At 39.8% G+C, this 14,374-nt stretch overlaps 1 protein-coding gene across 1 annotated transcript; it reads left to right on the top strand.

The window, feature by feature from the left end:
- Positions 1–7,713: 7,713 nt before the first annotated feature.
- LOC121454735 (olfactory receptor 1440) lies at positions 7,714–8,661 on the top strand. The gene has a single exon (XM_041662164.1). It carries the CDS (start codon positions 7,714–7,716, stop codon positions 8,659–8,661), a length of 948 nt encoding a protein of 315 aa, XP_041518098.1.
- The last annotated feature ends 5,713 nt before the right edge of the window (positions 8,662–14,374 follow it).

Raw genomic sequence — 14,374 nt, 5'->3', positions numbered from 1 at the left:
TTAAATTTTAGTCTGTATGCTGTATTAGGAAAGACATAACATGTATCTAGGCTATTGGACAGAAAATATTATCTATTATACAAACATACGTTAGTTCATAATTGTTGTGGTTTCAAAACTAAGTTGCTCAATTATATAAGAATTACTTTGATCAGACAGCACTGACCTAGAATATTTGAGTCTGTCTTGTCAGCAGACACACTGTAGAAGACTTACTAAGCCAATAATATCATGCACTGTTGTGAAGAAAGCAAGCATGAAAAGGAAGCTTGACTGTTTTTATAATATGTTAAAATATGTTATTTTTAATATCATTTAATTTGTTTTCCTGGTCACAGAATGAGACAAATAATAAGGATACATATTCATTGCATGATTAATAGAACACATTATAGTCTATCTTAAATGCTTCAACAAAGTATGTCATTCAAACAATATTAGTGATTTAAAATCTGTCACAGCATCAAATAGTCAGTGGTCAGATAAGGTTACTGCAATTTATACACCATCATTTTTTTAATTTATTTGTATCATTTTCTGAGAATTTTATAAATTGTATTTTGATGCTAAACTCCCCCTCCTCAATACCATAACAAAATAAAAAAAAAGATCTTATTCTATTTTAAATTCTAGTATAAAAAAGTAGAATATTATTATGTTACAAACACTAATGGTTATGATGACATTTGTGAAAGATTTAAATGTGCCTGATAACATTCTGAATAAAATATACACAAGGCAGCATCCCATAAGTAACAGAAAAGATAAAAGACAATCTACAACTTAAAAACTTGGAAAAAATATATGAGGTATGTTCTTATTCTAGCGTCCTCTTCTAAAAATATTTTCTGAATGAAGAATCCACAAGTAGAAGTAAAATCACTGGGGGGAAACTCACTTTTCTCCATTACCATCACACTGGAGAACAATTACTTGGACTGTTAATTAGCGCTATTTTTTTACACTCTGAGTCTAAGGAGGTATTTAAGTGAACCTCCAGTGGAAGCAACTCTCTTATCATGGATGGCCAGGTGCTTGCTGGACAAGGGAGAGTTTGAAAAAGAAAGAGCCTCCTGTAGAAACTCTCCTTTGGAGGATGGTGTAAAGCAAGTGGGTAATGACCTTCACCAGGATTAGAGCAGAGTCCAGATTAAGAGGTGAGAAGTGAGTGCTATTATGTTTTCCACACTGCAGGAGAGCAAGCAAACTGTCCTCAACAACACACCTTCTTCAGAAACATCTGGGTGAGAGCTTTGGTCAGCAGGAGCAGGGACAGCACAGGTCAGCGTGGGCAGCCCAGTCACGTCAGTGTTCATGATCTGAGCCGTGTTTTAGAATCACTTTGCATAGCACCCTTGCCTGCCAGTAACCTCTTATTTCTAAAATAATCCCCTGCTCCTCTGCCTGAGACATACTAAGAGACTGAATCTTTTCTACTGGGAACAATGTATTCCTTCACTAGAGAAACAAAGTATGTAATTAGTTAAGTAAAAATGGACCTAGTAATCTGTTTTGTGTAAACCTTGATATAATATCCTTTGCTGTTCCTCTCCCCTTTGCTCAGTATCATTTTTTAAAGCGTGCTAATCAAGAGCTGCACTGATTAAGAATTAATTACTTGAATGAAAAGTGTAGTATTTTGGAATTTCTATTTGCTAAATTTAATGCTAGCAGAAAGAATATTGAAGTTTTTGGAAATAACCACTGTTGTTTAGCGGGAATGAGACTGTTGGTCTTAGACACCCAGTGTCTCAGATTCCGCATGTTCTCAGCTTATTCATCTACAACTTGTAGGAAACAATGTTCATAGAACTGTGTAAAAACAAGTCAGATACAAATATGCAAATTATTGAGAATTATGTCCATCACAAAATGAGGGCCCAACAGACAGAAATTTGCTAAATTTAGAAATTAGTAAAAGATAATTTTGCCATCATGCTGAATACAATTATACCTCAGAGAAAGGGTTTTGATTCGATCCCTCTGGAGAATCTCAAGTTTAAGACCAACCTGGGCAGCTTAGTGAGACCTTGTTTCAATATAAAAACTAAAAACAAAAAATTTATAGACATCCAGCTCTCTTGCATGCAGCTCAGTGGTAAGCATTTGCCTTGCATGTGCAAGCCCTGGGCTGGACCCTCAGTAGTGGAAAAAGTAAAAGAATGCTTGACATTTTAGTTATGCGTGTTTGTCTTTTCCTATATAAGATCATTTCTTATTACTAACTACCAGGACTGTTGTTCTGAGTGCTCCCACCATCACAGAGCACAGATTGTCAGCTGTATGAGGAAAAAGGTGATGTAAGAGAGGTCTTCTATATCAGACTTGGTAGAATAAGAGAAAGGAGATATATATGAGTTCCAGGCCATCCAGGGCTACACAGTGAGACCTTGTCCCCCCATTTCCCCAAAAGAAGTTTCTTTTTACATCTTTTAGTTTTTACTTCTTCAAAGTCATGTACTTGTTATTCTATTAGAATAAAAATCTCTTTAAGCTTTAATTTGGTGCTGGTCATTCCTCTTTAAGCAATGATCATTCTTAGAAAACCGAACACTTTTTGACCAACCACTGCTGCAAGAGACTTGTTTTCTTGTGTTTCAGGCAATCCTCACCATCACCCCCAATTTCTAACTCTTTAGAATCGAAAGAGAGATTGGGCTTTGATGACATTATCTCTGCTTTAAGATAAAACTCTGACTTGGGAAAAATTTTATATATAAATTGCAAAAAAGTCAAGAAAGAGACTTACACTTAATGACTATGTATAGATCATTACAGACATTTACAGGAACACACATACAGTTAAGTACCCACAAGGTTGTCAAAAAACAACTAACAAGGGTGGTCCCATAATATTATAATGGAATTTAAGAATTCTTATGGCTTAGAGCCTTGAGCCATTGGAACATGATAGGGAGACACATTATACTGCTCTTGTCTGTGGTGATGCTGCGGCAAACTGACCCAGCAGTGTAGTCGATGCCAATGTGTGGAGTACGAACTACATAATAATAAGCAATCATGCTGCTGCATTGTGCACCAATTGTGCCATGCCGTGTCTTGTCATTTTAGTGTGTACTTTTCTGCGTACAGAAAACAGTTTGCTGCTAAGTTTGTGTCCCAAGCAGCAGCCTCCTACATCTTGAATTCACCAACACTGCACTGTCTCCTCCAGTGCTTGACTTAGTCCTGTGCTGCTCTACCCCCATGGCCCCACAGAGCATAGAGCCTAGCTGTGTGGTAACCCATGCCACTGAGGTCTGCATGCATACACTGCAATACTTGCAGAGGGATGGAATTGTTGAAAGACACACTTCACAGAAGTGATGTATAGCTCAGCAATGCAGAATGCCATATATGTATCTGTATACAAATGCATTACAACATGTATCCTAATTCTCCAGAACATATTATTAAGCCTAGTTAGAAATGAAATTACTTGCCAATTAAAATTAGCCCGAATTTGATGCCAAATTTATAATTTTCATGACTTGTTCTCCCCACCTAGACTAATTTCTTGAGGGTTTTTCTTTTTTTTTTTTTTTTTTTGGTTTTTTTCGAGACAGGGTTTCTCTGTGGTTTTGGAGCCTGTCCTGGAACTAGCTCTTGTAGACCAGGCTGGTCTCGAACTCACAGAGATCCGCCTGCCTCTGCCTCCCAAGTGCTGGGATTAAAGGCGTTGAGGGTTTTTCTAAATGACTTCACTTTAAATATTTTTAAATTGTGTGTGTGTGTGTGTGTGTGTGTGTGTGTGTGTGTTTGTGTGTTTACACGTGTATTCAGGTGTACCTGTGTGTGGGAGCCAAAGGACAACTTTGACTGTCATTCCTTGGATACCATCCATCTTAATTTTTGAGATAGTGTCTTAAATTTTCCCAGAGCTCACTGAATTGAGGCTAAATCCGTATTGCTGCATTAATGCGTTAGTGGACATCAGGAAATCACATTTCCAAACATGTTCTTGGGGGTTCCCTTGCTTATTGATTCTTTTTTCATCCATTTTGATTGATTTGGTCAATGAAACATCAGAAAATATTGTACAGTCAATAGCTTAATTAGCACATGATATTGAGTCTTTGGAAGCCTTAGCTTATTCCTAGAAGAATTTAGATGGACAGGCTATGCAGATATAAATCTCAGCTGCTCCAGTCACATCTTGTGTGAGTGCCAACACATCTCAGTGAGATTGCATCAATGCACCCAGTTGATGATGTATAGTCATCTCAGTAGACTATGACCATGAAAAGATCTAAATGCAGCCAGTTTGTGAACTATCCAGCCAGCCAGGAGGACCGTGAGAAATTTCAACTCATTTATTCATTGTGTGTGGATGCACATATGCATGTATTCATGTGCCTCAGGGCATGTGTGAGGATCAGAGGACAGCTCACAGGAGTCAACTCTCTCTACAATGTGGGAGACATTCAGGTCATAAGGCTTGGCAGCAGGTGCTTTTACTGTCTGATCAATATTTCATTGCTGTTTTAAGTAAATATATTTGAGTCATTGTTTTAACATAGCAGTGTATAACAGATTAGTTGTCAGACAAGTTGAAATATTTTAAAAATTATTCTTACCTAAAATTATATCAGTAGTCTGTGGTATAATAAAAAAATCTGATAAAATTTAAACATGAGTACTGAGATTTTCAGTGCATGAGAAAATGACCCACATCCAATGGGTTTAGAAGGAACTCCAAATTTGTAATAGAAAAGGCTTCCAAAGTTGGTGAGAAAATAAGCTTTAGTTTCCACATTGTGTTCTGTCTTCTTCATATTAAATTGCCTATTTCATGTGCCTTCCTTTCTGAAAACGTATTAAAAAGTGAGTGATGGATTGTTCCTGGAGTGATTTGAAGAACTTATTTAATCTTCCTTCTGCTGTTTCCCAAAGGATAATCTGATTGGTACCTTGCAGATGCTAGATTTCCACAAACACCATATTATTTGCACAACAGGAAAACATTTTCTGTGACTCCTACTCAAGATTTAATTTGGGTTTTAATATTAAAGAGAAACAAAAATAAACCATTTAGCTTATAAGATATGAAATTTTGTTTAGAAGATTATGACATTTTATTACATTAAGAGAGAAAGATTTCAAGCAAAAACAAAGGACTGATTCTTTGTTGCCTCACTTTTAAATCCCTCAGTCCCTTGGCCTGACCCCTTGGGCTATAATTCTATGAATAATTTATTGCTGCTGCTGGTTACTTTTTCAGAAGCATAGGAATGGTATTTCTGTACTGAGTAACTGGCCGTGTGCCTTTCTTCAATATGGTACTGTGAAAACATGGTGTCTGCAGTAGAAGAAAACTTAGAACAGTAAATTTGATCATTTTTAAAAGATTTATTTTTATTTGTGTGTGTGTGTGCATTATGTATGTGAATATAGGTGCATGTCCATGCAGACAAGCCAAGAAGATGTCACCTCCCGAAGCTGGAGTTCTAGGCAGTTGGGTGTCACCTGCTGTGGCTTAGGAACCAAACTTGGATCCACTAGAAGAGCACCAAGCCCTCTTAACTGCCGAGCCTTCCCCAGTCCCTCAAATCTGACCTTAATATGCTCTGTTTATACCTCAGTTGACATCATCTCTCTGATACTACATATCAGTTACCATCATGTTGTTGGGTCAGCTGATCCATTTTACTGACTCACGGTAAAGTGAAGGAGCCACATTGACTATGGCATTTCAGAATGTAGCTTTCATTTTGAATGGAAAATGGACAAGAGGGAATGAAGTAAAAGCAACTGCAGGAATTGGTGTGGAAACAGCCTTCCTCTTTTTCCAATTACGCCGTCTTTTGCAGAGTATTATCCTTAGCATTACCATCTGAATGCTTTTATTTCGTTTTCTCTTGCTCCTCAGTGAAGTAGAGGTAATTTGACATTTGTTTGACAGGTTAAAAATTGTGGTTTTGATGTTTTCATTAAGATCTATTCACTTAAACACATGGAAGATACAAACTGAATGTATTTCTTAATAGTTTAAACATAATATTCAAATATCAGGGTGTCCAGGATATGGGTGTCCCAAGAATAGACACAAGAAAACAAACCCAAGAAACACCATAGCAATTAGTATTTTCAATGAGCCACCTAATTTCCTGAAGTAAAAATTCTTTAATAATACACTTGAACTATTTTGGTTTTGAAGATAGGCAGCGCATAAGTCAATTTTACAGTAGAAGACAACCTGAACCTTGATGTGTCCTTATTGTGTGCACTGAGGAATAGCATGGGTCAATGTAATTTTCTTTTTGCAGGTTGCTAATTTATCCTCTTCTTTGGTTGATGAAATCATGTTACTATTGCTGTAGCCTATCAGACTATAGTTCTTTGCTGAATGATTTCCCACCACAATTATTATTTTTATACAGACAACATCTCTTTGATGCAAAGAGAAGAGCTACCGTGATTCCATTTTGAAGCGGAGAAACCAGAATCCCGGAGGTGTCAGAGTGACACAGAGACAGACCTTGGGACCCAGAGCCGGTGTCATGAGACCCAGGTCCTCCCATCAGGTGTAGCAGTAATGAATATCTATTAAGAGTTAGTAGTGCCTCTTCTATACCTTTACTTACCAACTGAATTTTTATGCATTATCTCTCCCTAGATTAATGAAAAGTGGAATTCAGTGTGAATCCTGATTTTATTTCCTTTGATGGATTCATTACGCAGATCTTTTGAAGGCATTAACATGAGCACCATCAAGGTGACCTCTCAGAAATGAAGGGATGCTTGTCAGTTATTGCAGTGCTCTATGACTTACTAATAAAATATCATCATAAATAACTGTAAAATGACATGGAACTGTATGGTGGCACACAAGCTAAGATTAAAAAGTGAATAAAATGGGGATTCTGTAATCGATCCTGTTATAAAGGCAATTTTGACCAACGGGCAAATCATTTAATTCATTTTAATGGAGGAGTGTCAATAAATTTAGGGAAAAAAACCAAAATAACTTCACACTTATACTTCATACAATGTATTATTTTTTCCAGAAATTAATGCAAATATAAAAGCTAAAACTAAAAGAAAATGTAGAGAAGGATCTTACTGAATTATATAAATAAATTCTTTCTCAGTGTACCATCAAAGCAAGGACCATAATTATCACATGGAGTTGAATAGGTAAAAATAAAGTTAATTGATATGTTAAAAGACTGAATACACTTAATATTGACAATGAATGGTAAACGTGGGAAATAATTGTCAAGTTTGGGGGATGGTGAAATAAAAGCATTTATTTTATACAAAACTCCATACAAAAGTCTAGTAGAAAGGGGGCAGTAAATAGAAATTTAAAACAATGAGGTAAGTTTTCCATGTAAGATTGTGAAAGATGGAATCTAAACAATTACAGGCAATGTTGATAAGAAAATAACAAGGAACACTGTCATGAAATCTTTATACTTGTGTGAATAAGTACCAGCATCTGGACAAGAATTTGACATCTGTATGTATAGGCAGAATTGCAAGAATGTAATTCAAACTGTGAAATGGTAGGAAGGAGATTTTCTAGTGATTTTCAGAATAATACTTATATCTTGATTTTGTTAAATTTGTTTGATTGTGCATAATTTTTCATCCAATACTGTACTCAAAACAAGAAAGGTCCATAATGTTAAACAACCATTTTTAATCCAAGTATCTCTCTGCAGGTCTAAGGTTTAAACCTATCCATCTGGTTTAAGATGCTCTGAGACAATGACAGGAGGGAGGAATAGCACAGCCATCACCAAGTTCATTCTGGTGGGATTCTCAGACTTTCCCAAGCTCAAGCTGCTTCTCTTTGTTGTCTTTCTGGGGATTTATCTCTCCACAGTTCTGTGGAACCTGGGCCTCATCGTCTTGATTAGGATTGACCCTCACCTGCACACACCTATGTACTTCTTCCTCAGCAATTTGTCATTTTTAGATTTCTGGTACATTTCCTCTACAACACCTAAAATGCTCTCAGGATTCTTCCAGAAGCCTAAATCCATCTCGTTTATGGGGTGCGTCATGCAGTACTTCTTCTTCTCAAGCCTGGGTCTGGCTGAGTGCTGTCTTCTGGCAGCCATGGCTTACGACCGCTATGCTGCCATTTGTAATCCTCTGCTCTACACGGCGATCATGTCCCCTTCCCTCTGTGTGCAGATGGTGGTTGGAGCCTATATCACTGGTCTCTTTGGTTCATTGATACAACTGTGTGCAATACTTCAGCTCCATTTCTGTGGGCCAAATGTTATCAACCACTTCTTTTGTAACCTGCCTCAGTTGTTGGTCCTCTCCTGCTCTGAAACTTTCCCCCTGCAAGTTCTGAAGTTTGTAATTGCAGTGATTTTTGGGGTGGCTTCTGTCTTGGTCATCCTGATATCCTATGCTTATATCGTTACCACAATTCAGAAGATCAGCTCAGTAGATAGCAGGGTCAAGGCTTTCAATACCTGTGCCTCTCACCTGACAGCAGTCAGTCTCTTTTATGGATCAGGACTCTTTGTTTATATGCACCCCAGCTCTGATCATTCTCAGGGTTATGACAAGATGGCATCCATCTTCTATACAGTGGTGATTCCCATGTTGAATCCTCTGATTTACAGTCTGAGGAACAAGGACATCAAGGATGCTCTTAAGCGATGTAAGAAGAGGTGCTTTTCCCATTGTCACGGCTAAAGGTCTGCCAGGCTAGTGACCCTGTTGCTTTAAGTCCTTATATTCTGCAGGGGTATTTAATATTATCCTGATGCTCTGGTGGAATTTCAAGTGAGTTACTCCATTGAATTCCAAGACTGGCACATGCTATGTGAACTCTGTGTCCGCCTCCTCTTAACCTTGAGACTCCTCTCCTGTACCAGCATGGCCTCTCAGAGCAGTTAATACATTGTTTCCTTTTTTTTAGGTTCTGTCTGTTTATTTTATTTAAAATTTTTTTTTTATTAAAAATTTCCGCCTCCTCCCCGCCTCGCTTTTCCCTCCCCCTCCCCCCACTCCCCACTCCCCTCCCCTTCCCTCTCCAGTCTAAAGAGCAGTCAGGGTTCCCTGCCCTGTGGGCAGTCCAAGGTCCTCCCCCCTCCATCCAGGTCTAGGAAGGTGAGCATCCAAATCGGCTAGGCTCCCACAAAGCCAGTACAAGCAGTAGGGTCAAAACTCAGTGCCATTGTCCTCGGCTTCTCAGCAGCCTTCATTGTCCACCATATTCAGAGAGTCCGGTTTTATCCCATGCATTTTCAGTCCCAGTCCAGCTGGCCTTGGTGAGCTCCCAATAGATCAGCCCCGCGGTCTCAGTGGGTGGGTGCCCCCCTCGTGGTCTTGACTTTCTTGTTCATGTTCTCCCTCCTCCTGTTCCTCATTTGGACCTTGGGAGTATGAGTTGAGATCTTAAGAACAAAAAACAAAAGACTTGACTCTAACAAGTCTTTTGTTCTTAAGATCTCAACTGATACTTTCTTACAGAACTTCAGATACTAAACCAAAGAAAACAGAGTCAAATACAAGTTCAATGGTCCTTCTCAATCAACACATCTTTAGTAGTACAATGACTGCTTTGTCTGAGATTTCAGACTCCTGAGATGTGTCCTGGTTGATTTTTTAATCATCTTGACACAAGGTAGTGTGACCCAGGAAAAGGAACTGTAAATGAGAAAATACATCCATCAGATTGCCTATAGGCAAGTTTGTAGGGCATTTTCTCCATTAAGGGTTGGTGTGGGTGGGCCCAGCTCATGGAGGTATCGTAATCCCTGAGTTGGTGGATTTATGTACTATGAAAAAGGAGAATGAGTGGTGGGGAGTAAGACAGTAAGCAGAGTCTCCGCCTTGACCTCTGCTTCAGTTCCTGACTCCAGGTTCATTCCTTGAGATCTCTTCCTGATTTCCCTTCTCCTAGACTACAAGAAGTAAACTGAAATAAACCCCTTTGTTGTTGGTCGTTTTTACTCTTTGACTCTTTGTGTGTGGGGGGGCTGCCATCAGCTCCCAAATAAATACACACAGAGGCTTATTCTTTTTTTTATAAATACTCCATCTTAGATTAGCTTGTGTCTAGCATGCTTTTTCTTAAATTATCCCATTTACCTTTTTTTTTCTTAACATACAAACTTTTATTAAACAAACCTGGACTCAATAGTATTATTTTATAAATTAGACAGCAGAAAAATCTTCCTGGGGGCAAATATATATAGAAAGATATAGATAGATATATACACAAGTCACAGTGATTTTTAAATTGTGCAGCAGGATTAGAAAGTAAGATGAAAGACCAGGCTTTTTCATTCCAGGTGCTAATTTCAGATGAGCCAGCAAGTGTTCAGCAGCGGGACACACCTGCACAGTGTACGCAACACCTGTTCCATCAGGAGGTTGAGTGGTGAATCCCCACACTGGGAGAGGAACTGAGGTTGCCAAGGGGGTTTGAGTCTGGGAAGGCTCCTGCTCCCGCTCACTTTCCCCAAGTTACACAAGTAAGGATGTCTATTACATAGCCAGCTAGAGCACCCACACCCCCATGGAACATCAAAAACAACAACAACAACAACACACACACACACACACACACACACACACACACAACCCAGGAAATCAACACACCTCAAAATATACAGCCAGAAGTGAAAAACCCTTTCTCCAGTTTTTCATTCCAACATAGAGCCCCACACAATGCTAAATCTTGCCTAGGGTTCACCGAGCAACACAGTGGTGATTGACTGCTATGTTTTGGTCCAATGTTGAGATATAAGCACAGCCTGTCCTGTGAACAGTATTTAGCCGTCAAATCACGTTTTACAGTGTAACATGTAACAATTAATTAGGTGAGCACCATTCCGCAGCACTGAGTACTTTATAGCTACTAAACACACACACACACACACACACACACACACACACACACACACACAAATTAGTCTTGATTGGAAAGCATGGGGATTTGTTTTTAAATTAGTAGTCGTTACTGATTATCTTTTGTACTTGGTTCAAGTCAACGAACCATCAGAGAAATTTGAAATTCATTAATTGTCCCATTGCTTTAAGAGAAGGTGCTGGGTGCACAGTTCTCCTTGGACTCAGAGGCAGGAAGAGGACATGGTTCCTTTATCCATTCCAACATGGACAGCGCAGCACGCAATCGCCTAGTATGTCCAGCTGCAGCGTCTCTGGAGTGCTCTGCTGGCCCCGTATGTACTGAAGCCACATGCACACACATTAAGAATATTAAAATAAAAATTATGATTCAATCCTCCTGTTTCCGGGTGGATAGGGGAGCACGGAAGCACAATTCTTAGTTAAGGGAGCCACTTTAGGGTGGGCAAGAGACTTGACCCTAGAGGGGCTCCCAAGTGCCCAAGATGAGGTTCCCAGTTAGTTCCTTGGGCAGCTGAGGATAGGGAACCTGAAATGACCCTATCCTAGAGCAATACTGACGAATATCTTGCATATCATCATAGAACCTTCATCTGGTGATGGATAGAGATAGAGACAGAGACCCACACTGGAGCACTGGACTGAGCTCCCAAGGTCCCAATGAGGAGCAGAAGGAGGGAGAACATGAGCAAAGAAGTCGGGACCACGAGGGGTGCACCCACCCACTGAGACAGTGGAGCTGATCTACTGGGAGCTCACCAAGGCCAGCTGGACTGTGACTGAAAAAGGATGGGATAAAACCGGACTCTCTGAACATGGCGAACAATGAGGGCTGATGAGACGCCAAGGACAATGGCACGGGGTTTTGATCCTACTTAATGTGCTGGCTTTGTGGGAGCCTAGCCAGTTTGGATGTTCACCTTCCTAGATATGGACGGAGGGGGGAGGACCTAGGACTTACCACAGGGCAGGGAACCCGGACTGCTCTGTGGACTGGAGAGGGAGGGGGAGAGGAGTGGGGGGAGGGGGAGAAGGGTGGGAGGAGGGGGAGAAGGGTGGGAGGAGGGGGAGGGAAATGGGAGGCTGGGAGGAGGTGGAAACTTGTTTTTTGTTTATGTTTTTTTTCTCCTTTTCTCAATAAAAAAATTTAAAAAAAATTATGATTCATACGCACTACCTGATGTCACTACAATGACATCACATGATATAATTTATAAGGGTGTTTAATTTTATTTTTAGGATCAGGGGTCAAACTGTTAAATAAGAGCATACAGTAGGTGCATGTGCATATGTGTGATCTCCCCGTATATGTTTAGAATTAAGGCGATGTTTCCTACGCTGATTTTATATTATTTCCTACTTAATATCAAATGAAGACAGCACCTATGTGGGTCAGCGTGCGTATTCACAGGACTTGATTATAATCTTGAGTTCTATCTCCTGTGTATGTTTGTTTGTGGTACATAACCCAGTTATTTTGCATACTGGAAATGGCTGAGAAAGCTCACTGAAAATACAGCTCTGTACAAACGTTCATAAAAGTTCCCAGCCCGGCAGAGCAGTGGTGGTGCACACCTTTAATCCCAGCACTTGGGAGGCAGAGGCAGGTGGATCTCTGTGAGTTTGAGGCCAGCGTCGTCTACAGAGCTAGTTCCAGAACAGCTAGGCACATTACACAGAGAAACTCTTGTCTCAAAAAAAAAAAAAAGTTACCAGCCTGGAACCTGAGTTTTTACAGATGAACAAGGCTGGAAGAACAGGATTGAGTTTGGTGGGAAGAAAATGTCATTTACAACAGAGGAGGGAGTTGAAGGGTGGATCCTTAAAGTTCCCCTTTGGGAATGTGGATAAATTTGTATTATCATAAAAAGGCAATCTTTGCACCCAGGATGCCATCTACCTTTGCCTCTGGACCTTTACCTTTCTCTATTTCTGTATATCTTTTTTCCCCTTATTTCATGTCTGGCTGTGTGACTGGGTGTCTGGCCCCATTCTTTTCTTGCTCCTCCATTTTCTCTTCCCAGAATTCTCCTCTTATTTATTCTGTTTGTACGCAGCCACACCTATTTTTTTTTCTTGCCTAGCTATTAGCCACTTAGCTCCTAATTAAAACAATCAGGTGTTTTAGACAGGCAAAAGAAACACACCTTCACAGAGTTAAACAAATGCAACATAAAAGAATGGGACACATCTTTGCATCATTGAACAAATATTCCAGGGCATAAACAAATGTAATGAATCTTAAAATCATATTGCCCAACACCCTTTCCACCCCAAGTCACTTGTGGTCAGGGTGTTTTATTATAACACCTAAGACAAGGTGATTAGGTGAGTTCCAGTAAATGAAGATGAGAACATGGGGAAAGTGTCATTCTAAACTTTGACCTAAACAATCTGACAAGGAAATGTGTAATAGTTTGTTCTAGAACTTGTTTTCTAGTCTTTCGTTTTCAGAACCATACATAAATAGCCTGCAAATGAATGAAGAAACAGATTTTATTGATAATACACTACACTTGGGTGGATCATGTCTTCGTTTCTGTCATTGGTATCACATCTGGAATGATGTTGTGTGCCATCATTACTAGGGAGACCTGAACAATGTCTACTCTCTTCGAATAGGGAACTGATGACAGACTGAAGTACTGACACCAAAGTTCAACATGGTGAACCAATGAGTTGTATTGGGGTTACTAATAAGAATATAGGGGAGGGGTTACTTACAGAAGCAGAAATGACTCAAAGAGAGATGTATCACTAAAACAATGAATGACAGATCACAAAATCTGGGAACCTGGAGCACACTGCCCAGACTGCACACAGCTCACACAGTTGGTAAGTGTCCTTCCCAGGTGGCATAGTTGTTCTAAGTCTCTTCCAGGCAGCTCAGCTGATCTCTGCATCTTCCAGGAGCCTGGGCTTGTCTGAAGATGACTTTTAGCCGTTTTTACTGCTTATCAACTTTTAGTAAGGGAGGGGCCTAGTGAATCTAGTCAATTTCAGGGACTTCCTAAGGCTATTTTGAGTTGTTTACTTCCTATATTAAATGAACTTCCTTGCCACAAAATAGGTAAGTGAACATTTGTTCATGTTTCCCAGGAAATGTTTGCATAACCCTTGGTATTCAAACATTGAACACCGCAGTACCAAAGCTGGGTGAGCAAGAGCACATGATGAGGCATGCAACTGAAGTTAAACTTCCTAAGGGTGGAACGGCCATGGGGCAATCCTAATGTAGCCAGCCTTTTGAATGAGATATAGAATGCCATGCATCTTTCTGCAGTAGTACTTGCACCATCCCTGCTATGAATAAGATGACATGTAACGAAGATGAATTTCTCTAAAAGTAGAGTTCCATTGGAAGAAAGCCCAGAGTACTGGCTTCCTATATGTGCAACAGAGTGGCAAGACCCCTCGTGAGTGTGAGGAGTGAATATGTAGACGTCCTCTCAAATAACTGGTGGACTAGAGGATATGTTACAGTCCCTGAAAGTAGCATGTAGGGATTGTAAGTAGACTGTGGCATCAA

Source organism: Microtus oregoni, unplaced genomic scaffold (assembly GCF_018167655.1).
Source record: "Microtus oregoni isolate MIOR12 unplaced genomic scaffold, Mior012 000012F_ref0000307, whole genome shotgun sequence".
Taxonomy (NCBI): Eukaryota; Metazoa; Chordata; class Mammalia; order Rodentia; family Cricetidae; genus Microtus; species Microtus oregoni.
This window is presented reverse-complemented; position numbering and strand designations above follow the sequence as displayed.